We start from the raw sequence: 19,590 nt of genomic DNA, 5'->3' as shown, positions 1-19,590 counted from the left end.
CTACCGACTGATTAACTGCGTCACTGTTTCACAAAAAATATTTAAAATGCCGTCTTGCGTGGTTAAATGGTGTCGCAACAGTACAATTTTAAATAACAAAACACAAGGGATTACATTCCACAGAGAAGCAAGTTATTTCTTTTATGTTTTAATGACAAAATTATTACGGCAAAATTTATAGAAAAAAATACAGCCGCCATTGTCAACAGGACAGCTGTTGCCATGGCAACATGGCACACACACATGGATGTTTCGCCGCCATTACTAGGCTTCACTCAATGTTTAGGCGATATACCGTCCGTCTTTTTTTATACGTCCATGTACGTATCATTTTTTTTTGTTAATGTAACATTGTGATTGGTTTTAATTGAAAAGTTTTTAATTGATAAGTTTATTAATAATTTATTTATTAGATAAATTATTATTTTTTGTTACATTGATTGTTCATAATTGATAAGTAATAGGCAAAATATTTACAAGTTTCGCCTCTATAGCGGTGAGTCGATGACATCGCATATTCTATGACTCACAAACCGCCCCGCGCCGCGCACCGCGCTTGCATCACAGATTTTGTTCGTGGTGTCTCCTCTATTCGTAGTAATAATAGCTCAATGTTTGAAAAATACTTTTTAGGTACGTATAATATACATATATTAAGGGTTTATTTTATTTTGCATGACACTTTAAAAACTATGAACAATACTTCTTCGGTCGTTGTTTGATTATTTAATATAATTATTTGTTTTTGAATCGCTAACACCATAGCTATTAAAAAACGAATATATTTAATCGAGAGCATAATAAGTGCTACTAAGTGAAAAAAAATACAATAAGAAGTACTTATTAAGCTTTGTTTTTCATGCTTACACTTTAAAATATACTCATGTGCTAAACGATTATTTTATTATTTATATAAATAATTGTTAATATCTTTGAACGTGAAACGAAGCAGTGATGACGTGATTTCAACTGTCGTATAATTTTACATGTCATATGATCTTGACATAACGAAACTATTTGTCTCTGTCGTACCTGCACAAAACAACATAGCGCTATCTCAAGTCGCAATATTTGTAGGTCAATTTTGTGACTTTTCGCGAAGTATAAGTATATGTACAATAACAAAGATACCTACCTAACTTCATCTTCTTTCCTAATACTTTTCGTGAGTTTCATCATACGGTGAACGAACTTATTTTGAACCCCAGAGCCATTTACTTGAGAATTACTTCTTTCAACGACACGTGTACCTGTTCAGAACATTCCTTTATTTTATTAAATAAATGGCAGATTACAGTGAACGTTGATCGCGGTTTGTGAAATTTGATTTTGAACTCACCCATTGATTTTTCCAATTCGAAAAACAAACCTACTTACTGAATTTCTTGTTGAATTTTCCCAAAACCTATTGTTACTTGGGTCTTACTTGAAACTAAGACCGCCGCAGCTGATTGTTTGTGAATAAAAAAGGAACTCATTCAAATATCGTATAGAGAAGCCTGTTGGGATTTAACATGGTCAACGCGCATTCCGTAGGAATCAATAATATATTGTTGCAAAATATCTACGGAGTACATAATACTACTGTTCAAGACATTCTACGCCGAACACAGTATTACTGTATGTGTTATTGTATGAGAAAAGAAAATATAGAGAAGTTTAAGAGAGTTTTATTCACAAGACACTAAAATGTAAGTACTTTTTTATTTTAAATATATTTTAATTATTTGTTTTGTAATTTAATAATCTGTATATCCTCCTCCACATAGATTTGTCTCAAAGAAAAATGAATATAATTTTTGTTTGTTTTCTATTTTTAATTTACGTAGAAAGATGTGACCCCTCGACTGAGTAGACCCCTATACTGTCTTCATTAAAAACGTTATAGCAATAAAATAAAATTTTATAAATTTTACAATTTTCTACGCAGCTTTCTAACTTTTTTCTACCATAACAACCATGTCCTAGCATGTAAAACAAAAAAGAAAAATACAGTATAGGGTGGAACTGTTCTGTCTCAGAATAATAAGCACACACACAACAACAACAACAAGAAAAAATTTTATGATATTAAATGTATCCACAAAATTGCTTATCTCTATTATTCAACAGATCCTTATATAGCAGATTAGATTATAAATTGGTATTTATAAGAATGCTAGCGGTCCGCCCCGGCTTCACCCCTGGTACATGTTTATGTTTTAACTCCATAAGAATCATCCTCGTACTTCAAGGAATATTATAAAATAAAGAATTTATGAAATTGGTTCCGCCGTTCTCGAGTTTACCAACACTTACCAACACATTTAGTGTTTCATTTTTATTATATAGACTAGCGATCCATCCCAGCTTTGCATGGGTGCAATTATGCATGTTATATATACAAATAAACCTTCCTCTTGAATCACTTGTATCTATTCTAACAACCACATGGCGATTGGTTGCATTGTTTGAAATATCAAAGCTGCAAAATGCAAAAAAAATATTTTTATTCTTCATGGTTTAGAACTTAACATAAAAAACAAAAAAGTTGGTTTGAAGTACTAAGGGATAGACAGACAGTGGAAAGCAACTTTGTTTTATATTATGGTATACTAGCTTGCCGCCCGTGGCTTTACTCGCATTTACAAAGAAAATCCTTTGGGATTTCTGGGATTAATCCTATGTGGTAATACAAGTTACCCTCTATATGTGTGGTAAATTTCATTGTAATCTGTTTAGTAGTATTTGCATGAAAAAATAAACATATGTATGTTTATTACACTTTCACATACATCCACATACCATCCATCCTCACAAACTTTCGCATTTATAATATTAGTAGGATAGGATAGTAGGCTGTAGGACTATGTTGTGATAGATATTTATGACAATGCTCCAAAATATGACTATGCTAATGAAATATACTAAATAGATGACCATAAGTTCTATTTCTGGGGTCATACTACAGGAACACTTATCTCGTAATAGGCAATAATCAACTGGACAAACTATGAGTTAGCAGATATATAATGGCATTGACGGTTTTTGTGCCGTGAAGTGTTTATCTTGGACTATGTGTTTATTCACCGATTAGAGCATTGGTGACATGGAAAATATATAGATAAATAAAATTGTGTGAGTTTTTCTCAATTCTACAAATACATAGAGCTATTGAACCAGCTTATTATTATTGTATTAAATAGCACCAAATGAGGAACTAATTTTCCCATATCCATAAATTTTTTCCTTAAACATTTGCATATTCTTTATCGACCCATGGTAGGTAGGATACATAACAACAACTTTGTCAAGCAAACTGTGCAGTGAGTCACATTTACATGTTTGTTTAGTTCACAGTTCATGTATACCTATACTTGTATACATAGTATATTATTATTAGTCTGTGCCTATACCAATGGGTGTAAAATGTGATGCAATAATGATAAAAGTTAACTCAAATACTTGATACTATCAAACCATAATCCCTGGAAAACCATAAACAAATTGGATTATATAATATTTTTTAAAAGGCATACAAAGTTCATAAGATAATTTAAAACATAGATATCATTGATAATTTAAAATGTTTCTATGTGCCTTTAATTTTATCTCTTCTTATGTGGCATGCCGCAAATACATATCAAATCTATATGTACATAATATACTAGCCGGTCGTCCCGGCTCCGCCTGGTCTAACCCAGGATAAAAACGAATTGAAATATTATATTCACATTTTAGTTACATCCTACTTCTTACTAATCCTATCCTTTTTTTTTTTTTTTTTTAAGTGGGGAAATCTTACCTAAGATACCCACGGCTCCCGGGGAAGGAGCCGTGGGTTATGTCGGATTCCTACCGACTAAAACCCCACTGTGTACCAACGCGCTGCTTTAGACGGGATGCGGGGACACTATCGCAATCTTCCGCATGTCCCGCCCAGCAGTTGCCCGTTTCCAGGCCCTCCGCGAATTGCCTGTTTCCAGGCCCTCCACCAAATTACCCACCACGAGGCGGCGCAAGCTGGAACACGAGCTCACGCCGCCCACTCGCCGACGATGGATTGTTCCCCGTTCCATCATCGGCGTTCCCCAAACCCCCGACCCCAGCACCGACCGGCCGGAGGGCGCGCGCCGAAAGGCCCTACGAAACGTGTTTCACGCGTCGAAGGACCCTCCGGCGCACTTTTATAGAGGTTTCCCTCGCAGCCCCCACCTCACACCAGAGGTGGCGGCCCTCGGTCCGGCCCCACGGACCGGATTACGAGTTGGCAGACGGCTGTCGCAGGACAGCCGCCGCCCCACACCCACCTACAGGAGTCACCGCATGTCACCAAAGTGACGTGTCGGGATCCCGCCCCCTGCTTTGTTGGTAGTCAGACTACCAACAAACACAACACGCGCGGCCTCTGGCCGCCATCCGCCGCCGCAAAAGTGCGGCCCCCTGCCAGTCAGTCGGAACGAGTCCCAAACGAGCCCCGATCGACCTTCCAACCTCATTTTTTTCCCAGCCAAATCGCCAGGCCGCGACCGCTGGCCGCCATCCATCGCCGTACCGCAACGGCACCTGAGCCAAACCTGGCCCCCCGGAGGACCCTAGCTAGCTAGCCGGCCATCCAGCCAGCCAGCCAGCCAGCCGGACAACCAGCCGGTGACAACAAGCCAGCCAGCCGCCGCCCAAAGCAGCCGGCCAGCCAACCGGTGGAGCAGCCGGTTTCAGCCAGCCTGCGAGGCAGCCGGTGTGACCAGCCGGTTCCAGCCAGCTCGGCCAGCCGGCCTTCAAGCCAGCCAGCCAGCTATATGGATCCCTGGCCGTCGAGCCAATCGAGTCGTCAGACGACAGACCGGCCGTTCAGCCCCTCCGCGTCCAATTAGCTTCACCCAGAGTACACAGTGCACTCCGAGCTACTGAGCCCCCCCGGCCACGACAAGGCTTGGAACTGATGCGGGGGGGTACTAATCCTATCCTACTAATCCTTCCTACTAATATTATAAATGCGAAAGTTTGTGAGGATATGTATGTGTTTCTATGTGTGTTTGTTACTCTTTCACGCAAATACTACTGAACCGATTACAATGAAATTTAGCACACATATAGAGGGTAGCTTGGATTAACACATAGAATAGGTTTTTATTCCGGGATTGGGATTATGCGGGTTTTCCTTTGAAAGCGCGGGCGAAGCCGCGGGCGGAAATCTAGTAATAATATAATATGTAGCTTTCTATTAGTGAATAAATTAAAGTCAGTCCGGTACTTTTTAGAGCCTATTTGGTAAAAAAAAAATATTTTCTACTACTTACTACCTAACAACTAGTGTAGTCTATAACAAAAAATACCTTCTTGCATGGGTCACGGCATCACGCGTAAACAGCTAGACCGTTTTCAATATTCTTTTTTGTTATGTTCGTTACAGTCAGGAAAAGCATGAAGAAAGAAAGCCCTTAAAAATTTTACGCCAAAAATAGAAATTTAAAAAAAAATGAATGGCTTTCCTGTTTCCAGACTTCACGCGTTTGATAGTTCGCGCGATGATAGGACAACTTCCAACTAGTTACTAGGGTCAGCTAGTTAATAATAAATATGCAGCATTTTTCTATTTTATAGAATCATAGATAATGGAAAACGCTTCCAGGTCAAAACCCGGACTGTTTAGTTGTTATGCAGTTTACCTAGGCAGGGTTGATGAAATAATAACTAATATATTTTCGTCAGACATGCGCTAAGTACCGCATGTGACTTTAATATTTAATTACTGTTGTCACAGCTTGCTGCATTTGCCTATTTGTGCTCCAAATGGCGCTCACCATGACATGTGACCAACAGCAATCACATGATTTGTTACTTCCTGAAATATAGTATGTAGTATATAATTTAATAATAATTTTATAGAAACTTGAGCCTTATTCTATGTGCTATAAAGTACCATGAGAGGAGAAAAATAAGTGTTGTGCAATATGTGGTATCTTTGTAATCCATCAAAATATCTCAAGCAAAGTCTACAAATTATCGCGCACTTAATTCTATGAATGCTATCAGACAGGCGAATCAATGGTGGCAATGATAGGTATTTTGCAAATTGATATGCACCTATACCTACTGCTTTCTGTATTTTTATTAACCTCTAAATGACATTTGTACGCTATATTGTGTGAATTTTTATAAAGTCCCTTCCCAAAATTCTTATCATTTTTACACGCTTTATATTAGCTTCACCTGTATGTTTGTTTGTAACCGACTTCTTTGGGCGCGATTTTGACCCACTTTAAACGGCCAGATTTCGTTCAAAGTTCAAACTTTGTAGATTTATTGAGGACAATACACTAATTTGATAAAATTTTCTATTTTTTAGTTCGGTTTTCTATAAAGCGTGTTTTTTAGTTTTTTTTAACTATCATTATTATTTATATTACCTACTAGTACGTACCTACGGTAAAGGTTTCGATATAAACAGATAAACGCTTTATACATATTAATACTGTTAGCTGCCAATCGACTTAGTTGCAGTGTGAAGTGAAATTTCGTGGAAATACCCACCAGCATATCTAAACTGATGGTTTACTTTCTCTGCATCGTTATCCTCAACGAGAACTGGTTTTGCTTTCGTAACTGAGCACGGGTCGGCGATGTTTGCCATTTTAGAGCTTCTGTTTTGAAGCAGTATTTATTATGTAGTCTCTGGTCTGAATTTGGGTTACCTATGTATTTTACAAATATGTCATTGGTGCGTAGTAGTCGAACCATCATTTGCTTATTGTCGTAATAAAAATCGATACTTTCCTGACAAATGAATGTAACATACGCGATAAGCTTCATTTCAGTGAAATTGTAGGTAATATGCGGCTAACTGGCGCCAGACCCCATGACTCATTTATTACCTAACCATCAAACCGACTAACAGTAAACACATTTTTAAAATAGCTACATTCCGAACTTGAAAATGTTGATTCTAACATGAAAAGGTCACACGTGTTTTTCTAGGTTACAGTCAATTTTCAGTACAATAATGTCCTTCGTCAGTAAGCGGGGGAGAGTCATACCTAACTATTCAGGAGAGTTCGTAATAGATTGTCGTCTTATTTCTCTAATAGTTATGATTCTTAATTATTTCGGAAAGAAATATGTGGATCTAAATAATAAGAAAAGACTTCATTGCATAGAAAATTATACCTAGGTACTTAATCAATTCGCCACACTGATAATAGCAAGGTTGTTCAAGTCCAAAACACCTACTTCTATAAAAACAATGTAACTACTAAGCAGTTACATATCGTAGTAATCCGCCAAAGTCTAGCACAGTTATTTATAAAGTCGTCTGCATAATTTTAGTGTGAGCTTTCCGTTGTTTTCAAAACAAGTTTGTTTATCTTTTTCTTCTTCTGCTTCAATGACACCTCCCAATCTATGATCACCTACCCCGTTTTTGGGTAATATGTATTTATGTTTCAGGTATAAGCTTAAAAATACTTCCTAGTTCTTACTCAGTATAAATTAGTAAATAGCCTACACATTGCCTTGAAATATAAATCATAAGTCTGCCTTCGTTAAATTAGGTACAAATTACAATCAATACAAGTTACAATCTGCTGTTGGCACTTGGCATGCTGTTATTGATATTTTGCCCGTCATTTAAAAAAGGCGTAAGAATTGTAAAATAAAAAATAAAATTAAAGCAATGTATTATTCTAAACCATAAACCGGAAATCCATATAAGTACTGAATATGTTTAACTTTTTTAAACTACTTTTTATAAAACAGAGCTGGTTTGTTTACATACGTCATCACTACATAGTTTATAACAACGTAGTCTCCAGCTGTCTGTCTGTCTTTTCCTATGTGTACTTAGCGATTTTATTTAATAGATAGAGGGGTCAAGAAAAAGGTTTCAGTATACATACAGGGTGTGGCATTATTAATGAAGAACTGAAGATAGCTAGCAGATGAAGTGGGCGGCAGAAAAAGCATTTTGTCTATGTTTAAAGTCCCTCGGTTTTCGAAATATTCGAGATTTTCAAAAATCCGAAAAAAATTACAGCTTTTGCTACTCTTTCTGATGGTATAATCCCAAATGAAGGAATTTTTAGCATTTATTTCAATTAGGTACCTACGTCGGATAAGGATAGATTTAGAACAATTTTGTAATATGTGTAGGAATTAATTACCGCCACTATGGTTATTTCCGAAAGCGGTTATTGTAGCGTGGGATTTCCTGGATAACTTCGATGTTTGTGACAATTTATTACTTACAAATTACTTAGATATTAAATATTAAATAAAACTAGCCGAACATCTTGTATTACTTTAAAATGGTTTCTAATTTCACAATTTTGTACATTGTAGATAAGTACCTATAAGTACCTACTTAGGTACCATACAGTTATCACAAACTCGAAAATGCGTCATTCTATGTTGTGTCGTACCGCACGTCAGTAAATTATTGGTTTTTTTATCTGTATATACATATTATCGTTTCCTAATCGTATTATTGATGTCTGGAGCCACACGCTTAGGTACCAATTTTTAATAAATATTGTTGGATTCCATTACGAACGATACGATGAAATTCTAACGTAGGTACATATATGAAATAAGTGGATCATACAGGGTGACTGGAAATTCGACGTGATCCTTCAAACGGGTTATACTAGAGGTCATTTGCAACTAATTAAGTCCAGTTAACCAGGGGTCAAAAATGGATGGTTATTGAGCAATGACCCTTTTCTTTTTGAGGTGATGCAAGTTTTGGGCAAACTTTTTTTTTAAAGTGATCGCTCATTCTTCGGCTTTCAAAAAAATATCAATTGAATGTTAACAGTGTAGTAGTTTTTTCATAATTAATTATTTCTGGTAAAAAGGCAGAACATTTTATCAGTCATAGCTCAATAACCATCCATATTTGACCCCTGGTTAACTGGACTTCATTTGTTGCAAATGACCTAGTATAACCCCTTTGAAGGATCACGTCGAATTTCCAGTCAGCCTGTATAATTTATATACCTACTAAAATACCGAACTGAATACGTTCACGAATCTAGTGCATGTGAATAGGTGCGTTATTCATTATTATGTCCAGCAAAAATTTATCAGAAAAAATTCAATAGGAAAACATACCTACTTCATCTATTATGGCTTACTTCTATATCCATCAGATAATAAAGTCTAATCCAAATAAGGAAAATAGTTTCATCTCTATGATGTTACATAATAACTATCTAGGTACTCTATAATTGTCTCATGTTTTTTTCCATTCATTAACCTGACCTAACGCAACTCCTTCGTATAACACAAAATATACATTTCAATTCTTTATCCATGCTATAAAAAAAATTTATCTATAATTTTAATCTTTTCATTTATCTACATTTTAAAATGTAAGTAAACATAGACATTACATATTATATTATTATACCTATCTTTCTATCATTTTTAATCAACTACGTGAGATATATTTTATGTTCCATTCAATGCTACGCCCATTTATTATATCGAAACGTCGACACTGAATATTTCGTCAATGTAATGACCTAAAAGAATGCTAATGACAACGTTTTTGTCACGGAATATAGAATAACTATTTCACTACCGGTTATAAGCTCAAATGCCTTTGAGTGTAGAATTCATCTAAATACATTTAGATGGTTAATGTTTGCAAATTTTCTTATCACCATGACGCAGCAAAAAGAAGCTACACTAGATAGCGTCCCACGTCAGAGGCCAAGATGGGTGGGAACAAACTAAGCAACATCCACTGCTCGATGTATCTATATTATAATTATGTTTGCATGTTCACCGTCGTGCTAAGGTGAAGGACGATATCATCCTTGTGTTATTAAGCAATAATTACCCATGCGAGATATTTATCTACAGACTACAGTACATACATACGATTAATTGCATCGTATCCATGATGACAATTAACAATCGGAATATTCAATCAGAATTTAATGGATATTCCGATTACAGGCTTTGTTGCAAGTTTGTCGTGCATTATTATCATTATAATATGTACTATTTTATTAACTTATATTTAATTATCAAGGTGTTATGAAAATTGTTTAAGTAATTTCATACTCAAAACCTTTCTTTTCGTTTAGCATTTAATATCCTGCTCTCATTTTATTAATATCATGAATATTGCCTTGGAACTTTTGGATGTATCCGCATACAGCTTTGAGTGTGTCTTCGAGTAATTGCAATGTTGTCAAGCAGTGTCAGCCTCTTGGTTTTAGATAACCTATAAGTTGGATAATAATAGTCATCGTGACGAGATTTCCAAAACAAGCATGTCTGATATAATGGAGGTTATTAAACCTTCGAAGCCGATGAATGAGTCATTTTAGCAAGTGTTTGATACGCATGAACGTATCTAGTTTGAAGTTGCGTACGGATGTTCCACTCCTAACCTTAACCTAACCTAATTTGTAGCATACGCAACATCATTATTGATTTCTCTTTGATTTCTAAACGAACCTGGTCAATATTTTAATGTTCGTATCGTAGTATCAATATCAAAGCATAACTTGTCTAAAGGATATCCTGAAATTTGGTTTAACTTATTAGGCACCTACCCATATATTTCTTTAACGTCATAATAAACATGTTCATGTTATATCGACACTGTAAGCAGTAATCATAAGTTTTTATTAAACTTAAGGAATAAATGGATCTGAAATACTGAATATCATGTAAGTACCTATAATGCACAATGAGCATGTATGTATTAGTTGTATATAGGATCCAGCTCAAATCGGTTTTAGCTGCAATAGTTATATAATTTTCATAGGCAACGATTATCATCATCTTTTCTTAAGGGTGAAATACCTACGTTGAAATTGAGATCGTCAAAATATAGTAAGTACTTCTCTGTTCAATTCTTGTTATTTTCAATCTGTTTCTGTAAAATTATCTTTCAGAAAAAGATAAATCTATTTTCCCAGAATAAAAGTTTGTATATACATCTGTCAACTTGCTCGAATCCATCGCCGGTGGTATATTGTAATTTGTGACCCGTATAGGAGTCCTGTCTCTAATGAGACGTATATGAAATGATGTTCTGAAGATGCCTGTGTGTCTTATAGCTCTTAATTTGAAACCCAACTCATATCACGAGAAACCTAGATGATATACTTAAAAATCGTTGTTAGAATCTTCACTTGTAAGTCTTTCAAAATTAAGAGTGTGGCTGTGTTTGTCTTTTAAAATAATTGATTCCAAAGTTACATAAGCATTGCGTTTTTTTCATATCATCGAAAATGTAATATTGAACTTATTGTTATTTTATACTTTGTAATTATTGTGAAATTGTTTTTGTTCGAGTGAGCGCTTAATTGCTATGTGATGGGCGACCGGCGATTCGAGCACGTACTATATGAATTGTAAAGCGGCTTAATAGATAATGTACCTATAGCAAAATCGTGTGATAATACCCGAATCTGGGTCTTTCCATACCACAGCTAAATGAAAACCTAAATATCGCATAAGAACAAGATTGCGATATGATAAAATTATTTGGTATAACTCTATTTTTTCAGTGATATGAGCGATGATAAAGCGAGTGATGCTTTTCAGCTTCTTTTTCTTCTTTTCATTTCTAGCAATACAAAAGGTGTAAAGCTAAGTTATTAATAATTATTAATAGAAATAAAGGAGTAAGTAGATCCCTAATAATAGGTAGTTCCAGTAAAGGTAAAAAGTAGCTTCTTCGTAACGATTTACGAAGAAGGTACAGTTAATATATCGTATACTTTACAGGTCCCATCTATTTTGCCTCAAATTACGTTCCAATCATTTATTATTATAAGAAAAATAATTACTTGTGGAATTTACGATTTAAATTCATTCCGTTTGCTGTTGTAATATGTAAATATCATTATTAAATATCTCTTCCAAGAAATACAAACTATCAATTAAGACAACGATAACATAACATAATGATATAGCTGACCAATAGTAATAATCATTACGTACTTATACCGAAGGTTTTAATATACAGTATATGTCGTTAAAACTACGTTAGCACATATTAGACTGGGGTAGAAGCCTTCAAAAATAATATAAAGATAAAAAAAATCGCAGTCGGATGAAAACCATTAGAAAAGGAGGGGAATATGATGAAAATAAAAGGAAAAATAAATTACGGTCAATCCGAGTTCGGGAAGTGGGAGGGGGGAGCTTTTAAGAGAAAAAAATGGTTTCTCTTGATTTCCGACAAAACTACAAGTCCTACGGAAAAGTGTTCAATGGCAAAGTTGTAGGTAATTAAAAGTTCTACAACTTTTGTATTCACAATTTTTTCACATAACCTCAAACTTTAGGTGAAAAATTCAAAAAACCAAGCTTTTGGTTTTTTATTTTTATCTACTTCAACATTTATTTTTTTTCTACTAAATTTGGTGGAAACTTAGTTTATTATGTCTCAAATACATTGTAATTTATTTGATTGAAAATATTTATTTTTTCACCTTATTTTGAATTAATACCAAAAAAAACAACCTAATTTTCAATCGAAAAGTCACCCGTCAAAATGTCAGCTTTTGTCTAAAACTTGGGGAGCCTTTTATTCATTGAAATCTCTACTTTCATATGGTGTAAAAAAAAATAAACACCACCATAGTAAATGTTCTCAGGAAATGCATACAAACAGTGTGATAATGAGCTTTTACTAAATCAGGCACACTTCTCGAACTCTATATCTTCTCTTGTATCGGCTTTTCGGTAATATTTCAAAAGAAAAATAATTATCTGTTCTAAGTTTAATATTTTACAGCATATTCAAAGGCAAAATGATGTCGAAAAAAACATTTCAGGTAGTTCGAGAAGTGTGCCTGATTTAGTAAAAGCTAATTTTCACACTGTTTGTATGTATTTTCTGAGAACATTTACTATGGTGGTGTTTATTTTTTTTTACACCATATGAAAGTAGAGATTTCAATGAATAAAAGGCACTCCAAGTTTTTGAAAAAAGCTCATATTTTGACGGGTGACTTTTCAATTGAAAATTAGGTTGTTTTTTTGGTATTAATTCAAAATAAGGCGAAAAAATAAATATTTTCAATCAAATAAATTACAGTGTATTTGGGACATAATAAAGTAGGTTTTCACCAAATTTCGTAGAAAAACAATAAATTTTGAAGTATATAAAAATAAAAAACCAAAAACTTGGTTTTTTGAATTTTTCACCTAAATTTTGAGGTTTTGTGAAAAAATTGTGAATACAAAAGTTGTAGAACTTTTTATTACTTACAACATTGCCATTGAACTTTCTTCCGTAGGACTTGTAGTTTTGTCAAAAATCGAGAGAGACCATTTTTTTCTCTTAAAAGCTCCCCCCTCCCACTTCCCTAACTCGGATTGACCGTAATTTATTTTTCCTTTTATTTTCATCATATCCCCCTCCTTTTGTAATGGGTTTCATCTGACTGCGATTTTTTTTTGTTTCAAAAATTATCTACTCTAGTCTATATTATTTCAAAAGCTATTCTAATATGTATAAATCAATAGGTATTTAATGAATACTCGAATCAGGCGCCTTTTTTTATCAACCCTAAATATTTGTCACATAGCAGTCCTTAATTATTGAGGTAAAAAAAAGACGGGTTGCACTCCGGGAGTGCCGGCAGAAGTGAAAACTTGATTATTAACGTTCAGCGTGTTTGATATACATATTGGAATTTGGAATGGTAACCGTCTTACGCATGGAATATAAGGGCTAAAAAAAAAAACATCCGTCTTACGCTTTTTCGATCAAGCCACGTGTTTAAGATTTTATACCCAACGCCGCTAAAGAAGTTTTCACTTCAAAAATAAATAGGGAGTAGGGACTTAAATTTTCATAGATTTTCAGGTCAGCAAATGTTGAGATTATGTTGGTACATGTTTTCAATGAGTCATAAAGAAAAACAGTAGCCTGCATTGTTGTTATTTCGTAGATTTGTGCGGCGTGAATCCCCACTGAAGTACCCCCCCTGCGCGTCTGCCCACGCGTTACTTCGTATTTGCAAGAAATACATGTACATACATAAATGAATCTATAGAACAGCGAAAACGCGACGGTCTCGTGACCGTCACAATCGCCAGTCCGCTATTGGCTCAAAAAAGTTGACGTCAGTCTTATCGACCAATGACGACGCTCGCAAGTTATTTTTAGAACGTGTAGAGAGCGGTGGGGAGTCGAGGAAAATTGTGAACCGCATTGTGCGCGAATGTTGCACAACGTTTTTAGAGCTCGCTCTGGGCGCGCGTATGTAGTTTTTTCGTTTATAATAAGCGAAAACTTGTTTTGACCTTGAATAATAGTATTATTATTAATTAACTTAATCTATACAAGCCCAAAGTTACTTCTTTTTCATATCTTTTAAAGAGTGACTTTCATCTTTATAATAAGAGTGCCTTCAAAACAACTCGTTTTCGAGGTAAGTTGTAATTATAAGTTGATATTATTATTATTGAGAGGTTTGTAATCATTTAAAACAAACATCTCTTATTATAAAATCATATTAATTTGCTCTACATAATTATTTTTTGGTATTTTTTGTATTCTCATGAACCTCTCGGTTTAATCTGGTAACCGCGTGTAGAAAGATATGAGCAAGTTATTTCTAGAACACGGTGGAATTCAAATAGACATGTTTTTTAAATATACATATGAATATACCAAACCAATTAGTTTTATTGCGTTGTAGTTTCTATAAAATTTCAAATCCATAGCATATGCTATATCAACCTTTAGTTGGCATGGTCGAGGTCGTTTCTAATGGATTATTAAATAGCTATTATAAATTCAGTTTTACAACGTTTGATACTTATATCTGTTTTTATTTGATAAGTGTTTCGTAAGATCGTATAAAATTAATGTTAATTAATAATAAAAAAAACCTGTAGGTACGTCAGTAATGGCCTTGTATCTACGGTGTGGTGAAGGTAGATTTTTGTTCGGAAGCAGGTGTCAACATGTTTGTGAAAGTTGTTTCAGGAGGAAACATTCGAACTTGTTTATGTTTTTTGAAAAAACAAAATCACGTTCAAATTACATTGAGTTATTTTTGGCATATGGAAAAAAAGATACAAGTACCTAGGTAGGTCTGATAAATGATGTGGGTGGCGATATCCTTCAAGTTGATATCGCAATTAAAGCTGAGTGGACTTCTATCTTTTACTCGATAACTCTATGTCGATAACACCGATACTGACTTCCATTTTGTCTCCGAGATAACTGTGAACAATTCATGGCGATAACACGTTTCCGATCCACGTGTGGCTCTAACGCTATTAGTGCTCTATATAGGTTAGCTGTTTATTAATGAAGCGGCATTCCATATTATTCTCGAAGTTCCGTCAACAAGTATCAGTAATCAGTATAATATGAAGACTTCAGACTTGTTTTTATAGGTATTCGCATTCATTTTTATTTTCGGATCGTCGGATCCACTTCACTGTATACCTACTCTATGAAAGGTCACGCATACATACCTACACTATTGTTAATTACATAAATTACATGTTTATTGTAATATATAATATTCTGAAATTTGAATTCGTAGGTACATAGAGTTGGCATAAATTAGATCGAAGAACCTACACTATTATATTAATTATATTTTATGATATACATAGGTAGTTAGGTACCTAGTAGGTACTTACATCAATTATGAAAAACGCACTTAGTTAAACGACCTAATACTTTTGGTACGTCTGTTATCTCATTGTTGATTTACACACATTATCTAATTAAGTTAACCTACCTATGACCGTAAAATAGTCAAAACATTAATTAATGTACAATAGCGTTATTTAAAGTACTTAATAGTTCATTTATTTCTAGTATGTAGTAAAATGGGGTTTTAACACATTTCTCTGTTGTTACAGGACTATCACTGGGAAACTGTCTTGGACGAGAGCTTAAAGGTTTAAGATTTCAATAGGAGCTCGTGACGAGTTCAAAAAAGTAAGTACCGATCACCGCTGCGGCGGCACCAATTCCCCTAACCACATTATTGTTACAGGTACTTACAAGATTCAAGGGCAAACCAGCAACCTCAAGAGAGAAAGCATCGGATCAGCTTGAAACTATCAAAAAGATCCCTATGTCAAAAAAATCCATAGTTCATTTAAACTAAATATCAACATCATGCTTTACAAAAATAGTTATCATAGTGTCAATAATAAATCTATATCCAACAGATACTTAAAAAGAAGTTTTAAATTGATTCCATGCTATTTTTACATTAATGAAGCGATTATGTAATTCATTAAGTTGAATCTTGCGTCAAATCTTTTATGTAGATAACGATGTAATATGTACCTTAAAATCTCATAATGGAATATTCCGTTCAAATCAAATTAATGCATGTTTGAACAATTTCCAACCTAAGAAAAGTTATTAACCGAGGCAAATGTTTCTTTCGAATATATAGGAAAAGTGGATTGTTATGCGGGAAATCTATTAGAGATCATGAGTAGCAACCACGTATCATTGTCATGTACATACATGCATTATTATCATAATATTCTCAATATAGTTCAGTCAATCTCTTCATATGCAAGCTTAGACATTATAACTTTTCGAAACTTAATTATTTATGCATTCATTTAACTCAATGTTTTTTTTTTCTTTTTCTATAAATTGTATATTGTATGAGTATCAATATTTGTATTTAAAAATTCAACTATTCTTTGAATGTCTTCTCTCTTCTGTCTTCCATCACTTTATCACAACGCTTATTTTATAAAATGAAGAAACTTTATGTTAAGCTATTCATGTCACTCATATTACTTTGTTGCATGCCTCCTCCCCCAATAATAAAACATCATTCTCCTTGCTTCATAAATATATGCACATTATGTTACGTCGTATCATTTTTGTTTGTAGTTCTATTCAAAATGGTTGCTCAAAAGATCAACGTCTGTCCGCGTCGAGGAGACGATATCGGAAATCAATACGATCCAAACATCGAAAGACATGGTTTTTTCCCAAACGAGTCACAAGACTCGCAGTCATTTGAAAGTGGTAGAAATAGATCGTTTAAAGTCCGAAAAGAACCAACAGGTGAACGGTCCTTACGGAGTTGTGACCGACCTAAGAACGGAATCAGCATCATCATCGCCAGTGCCAACGACAAGCAGCTATTCAGAGGTAAGGAGCGGTCGGCAGCACGTGAGTACTGTGAACTTATTTGTTTGTGAAGTTTCATAGGCTAAAAATCTTTCTTGTGGTAGAGCAACACGAGCAAACGTTCACCTGATAAGAGTTAAGTGACCGTCTACCATGAGCACCTGGGTAGTCTATCGGATGAATCCCAGAATGCTGTATCCAAATTTTGGGTACAGCATTGCTCTACCACCAATAAAGATTTTGCACTGAAAGCAAAGTCATAAACTAACATGAAAATTGATTTTTCAGGAATTTCTGAAACCGGAGCCCGTATTCCAGAGTACAATGTTTCACGATTCGGACGCAGAATTCTTCCAAGATCTGATTCAGTGGTGCGACGCACCTACCGAACAAGTTGTAGTACAGTCCATTGGTACGTATCGTAGAATTGAATCGAAAACTTGGATTCGATCATAAATTATAATTATTATACTCATTAACGCAACGTCTCTTCTTCCTCAGATCCAGCAAAAACAACACAAACAAGGGCACACAACACTGACACACTGCACACACAATTCTCACCGCAAGGTTGGGATGTATTCGACGCTAACTCGCCAATAACACAAGCGGGCTTATACAACCCAACGCCACCCAGCTACCCCGTGTCGCCGAACGCGGACGGGTTGGCGGCCTTCAACACGGACCTCTTCGGTCCCGTCGGTTTCGTGGGCGAGGACAAGGTCGTCCCGTTCCAAGAACAATTTTTAGATATAGATAAATTGCCCGTGGTAATAGGCGAATTAGCGTCAGAGACCGTGGCCGACGCGAATCCCTGGCAAACGACCTCGGAGACCGTCTGGCACACGACATACGACACGAGTTACACGAAACCGCATACAAACATACACAACACAATGCCCTTCATCGATCAAGAGGACTCTCTGGACATGAAATTCATGTCCGTCATACCGAGAGAGGTAGAGAGGAACGACGTAGTGATATCGGAGTACGTAATCAACGACGTGCAGGAGCCGGCGGGCGGGCGGGGGGCGGGGCGCCGCGCCGCGCCGCTGGCCGTGGACGTGGCGCGCCAGCCCTGGCCCGCTGACGTCATCAGCACCCCCGAGGTGCTCACCTTCGTCGAGCAGCTGGAGAAGGAGAAGTGTCCGCTCATGGCCTCGGTGAGTCCCGTCTATTCACACGCACGTGATACGTCGGTCACGTGTTTCTTTTGTGTTAGGATAATTACATTAACAATACACAAAAACATTAGCAAGGAATAAAAAATAAACATAGCGTGTTATTTAAAATTTAACACAGTTAATGGAAGCCACATCAAAAGATATTCCTTAGTTGATCTTTTGTTAACTTGAATTATTATTAATTGTTATACTTAATTAAAGTTCGTCTCACCATCGTTCCTTTACAGACGCCAATTTCACCACCGGAGCACGACGCGTCACCCAGCTGTTCGATAGTGGACAATTCGCCAGTAGTGGAATATGAACCCATAACACCTAAGAGCGAGCCTCAGCCGGACTCGGAGGAGGACAACAAGTCGAACGCGAGCAAGCGGCGGCGCCACGACAGCGAGGAGTCGGACGAGACGTACTCGCCGTACGCGGAGCCGGCGCCGCGCAAGTACAAGCGGAGAAAGCCGAGCATACCCATCAAGGATATGATCCGCGCGCTCGAGGGCTCGCAGCAGCTGACGAAGGCGCGCCGTGGCCGCCCGCCCAAGCGCCGCGACAGCACCGTCTCCAACGTCAGCGAGAACTCCTCGTCCGTGTCCACGCACGAGACCAAGTACCGGGAGCTCAGGGACAAGAACAACGAGGCTTCCAAGAGATCCCGCATGAACAGGAAGCTCAAGGAGCTACAGATGGAACAGTTGGCCGAGGAATTGGAGGAGCGAAATAAGAAATTGAGGGTGCAAGCCGATCTGCTCGAAGACAGAACGAAGCAGCTGCGGGAAGCTTTCATGGCTGCCGTTGCACGACACAAAGTCGGTTAACACCTTGAAGAAAATTTCTCGGTTTCAAATTGATACGAATGTCATCTATACCCATGGATCTTGCGCTTGCGAACTGAAATTGTGTTTATAGCTTTAATGTGAGCATTAGATATTAGTTTTAAACGCTCGCCATGGATGTATCGTTCCGATCGTAGCTGCCATGTAATTATTTATTTTGCTTCACTTAAAACCCGGACGTGACGTTTTAATACAGGATTTGACTATAGAATTTAAGAATTAATTTTTAAGTCTAAAATAACTTAACACTTTGTTATATTTTTATCGAAAAGTGTTAAAAATTTGATTTTACGATTGTTAGTCTTTATTCTTCGAAGCTTAACAGAGCTCGGCGTTAATCTTAAAAGTTTAAAATATAAATCATACAATTAATATTAATTAATCAACAATTGGTTAGGTTTTTTAAATAATGCATGGTAATTGATCGCGGTAGACTTTAATGTTTTTATGTTGTACTTGCAATAAAAGATTTCAACTTGTTGAATTGTTT

The 19,590-nt window shown here is 36.0% G+C and overlaps 1 protein-coding gene across 3 annotated transcripts; it reads left to right on the top strand.

Moving 5' to 3' along the window:
- Window positions 1-1,128: 1,128 nt before the first annotated feature.
- Window positions 1,129-19,584, top strand: LOC149908366 (uncharacterized). 3 transcript variants are annotated; one of them, XM_090101828.1, is made up of 6 exons: window positions 1,129-1,691; window positions 15,841-15,919; window positions 16,844-17,107; window positions 17,375-17,498; window positions 17,588-18,249; window positions 18,498-19,584. In XM_090101828.1, the coding sequence occupies exons 3-6, from the start codon at window positions 16,934-16,936 to the stop codon at window positions 19,080-19,082; spliced, it is 1,545 nt and encodes a 514-aa protein (XP_089957954.1). In that variant the 5' UTR covers window positions 1,129-1,691; window positions 15,841-15,919; window positions 16,844-16,933; the 3' UTR covers window positions 19,083-19,584. The 3 variants fall into 3 exon arrangements, with proteins under 3 accessions (XP_089957954.1, XP_089957953.1, XP_089957955.1); XM_090101827.1 differs by lacking the exon at window positions 1,129-1,691 and adding an exon at window positions 14,176-14,387; XM_090101829.1 differs by lacking the exons at window positions 1,129-1,691; window positions 15,841-15,919 and having other exon boundaries at window positions 15,926-17,107.
- Window positions 19,585-19,590: the final 6 nt, after the last annotated feature.

This window comes from Colias eurytheme, chromosome 5 (genome assembly GCF_061535395.1).
Source record: "Colias eurytheme isolate Ceu_HAF_F1 chromosome 5, ilColEury1 Martin Lab GWU primary, whole genome shotgun sequence".
In the NCBI taxonomy this organism is placed as follows: domain Eukaryota; kingdom Metazoa; phylum Arthropoda; class Insecta; order Lepidoptera; family Pieridae; genus Colias; species Colias eurytheme.
The sequence above is the reverse complement of the archived record's forward strand: the minus strand, read 5'-3'. Positions and strand labels throughout refer to the sequence as shown.

What these genes read in the sequence shown, in the direction of transcription:
- LOC149908366 (XM_090101828.1), top strand. Translation starts at nt 16,934, where the DNA reads ATGGTTTTTTCCCAAACGAGTCACAAGACTCGCAGTCATTTGAAAGTG. An exon ending in AGTTGTAGTACAGTCCATTG is followed by an intron (nt 17,499 to 17,587) that starts GTACGTATCGTA and finishes CTTCTTCCTCAG; the next exon opens with ATCCAGCAAAAACAACACAA. An exon ending in AGTGTCCGCTCATGGCCTCG is followed by an intron (nt 18,250 to 18,497) that starts GTGAGTCCCGTC and finishes GTTCCTTTACAG; the next exon opens with ACGCCAATTTCACCACCGGA.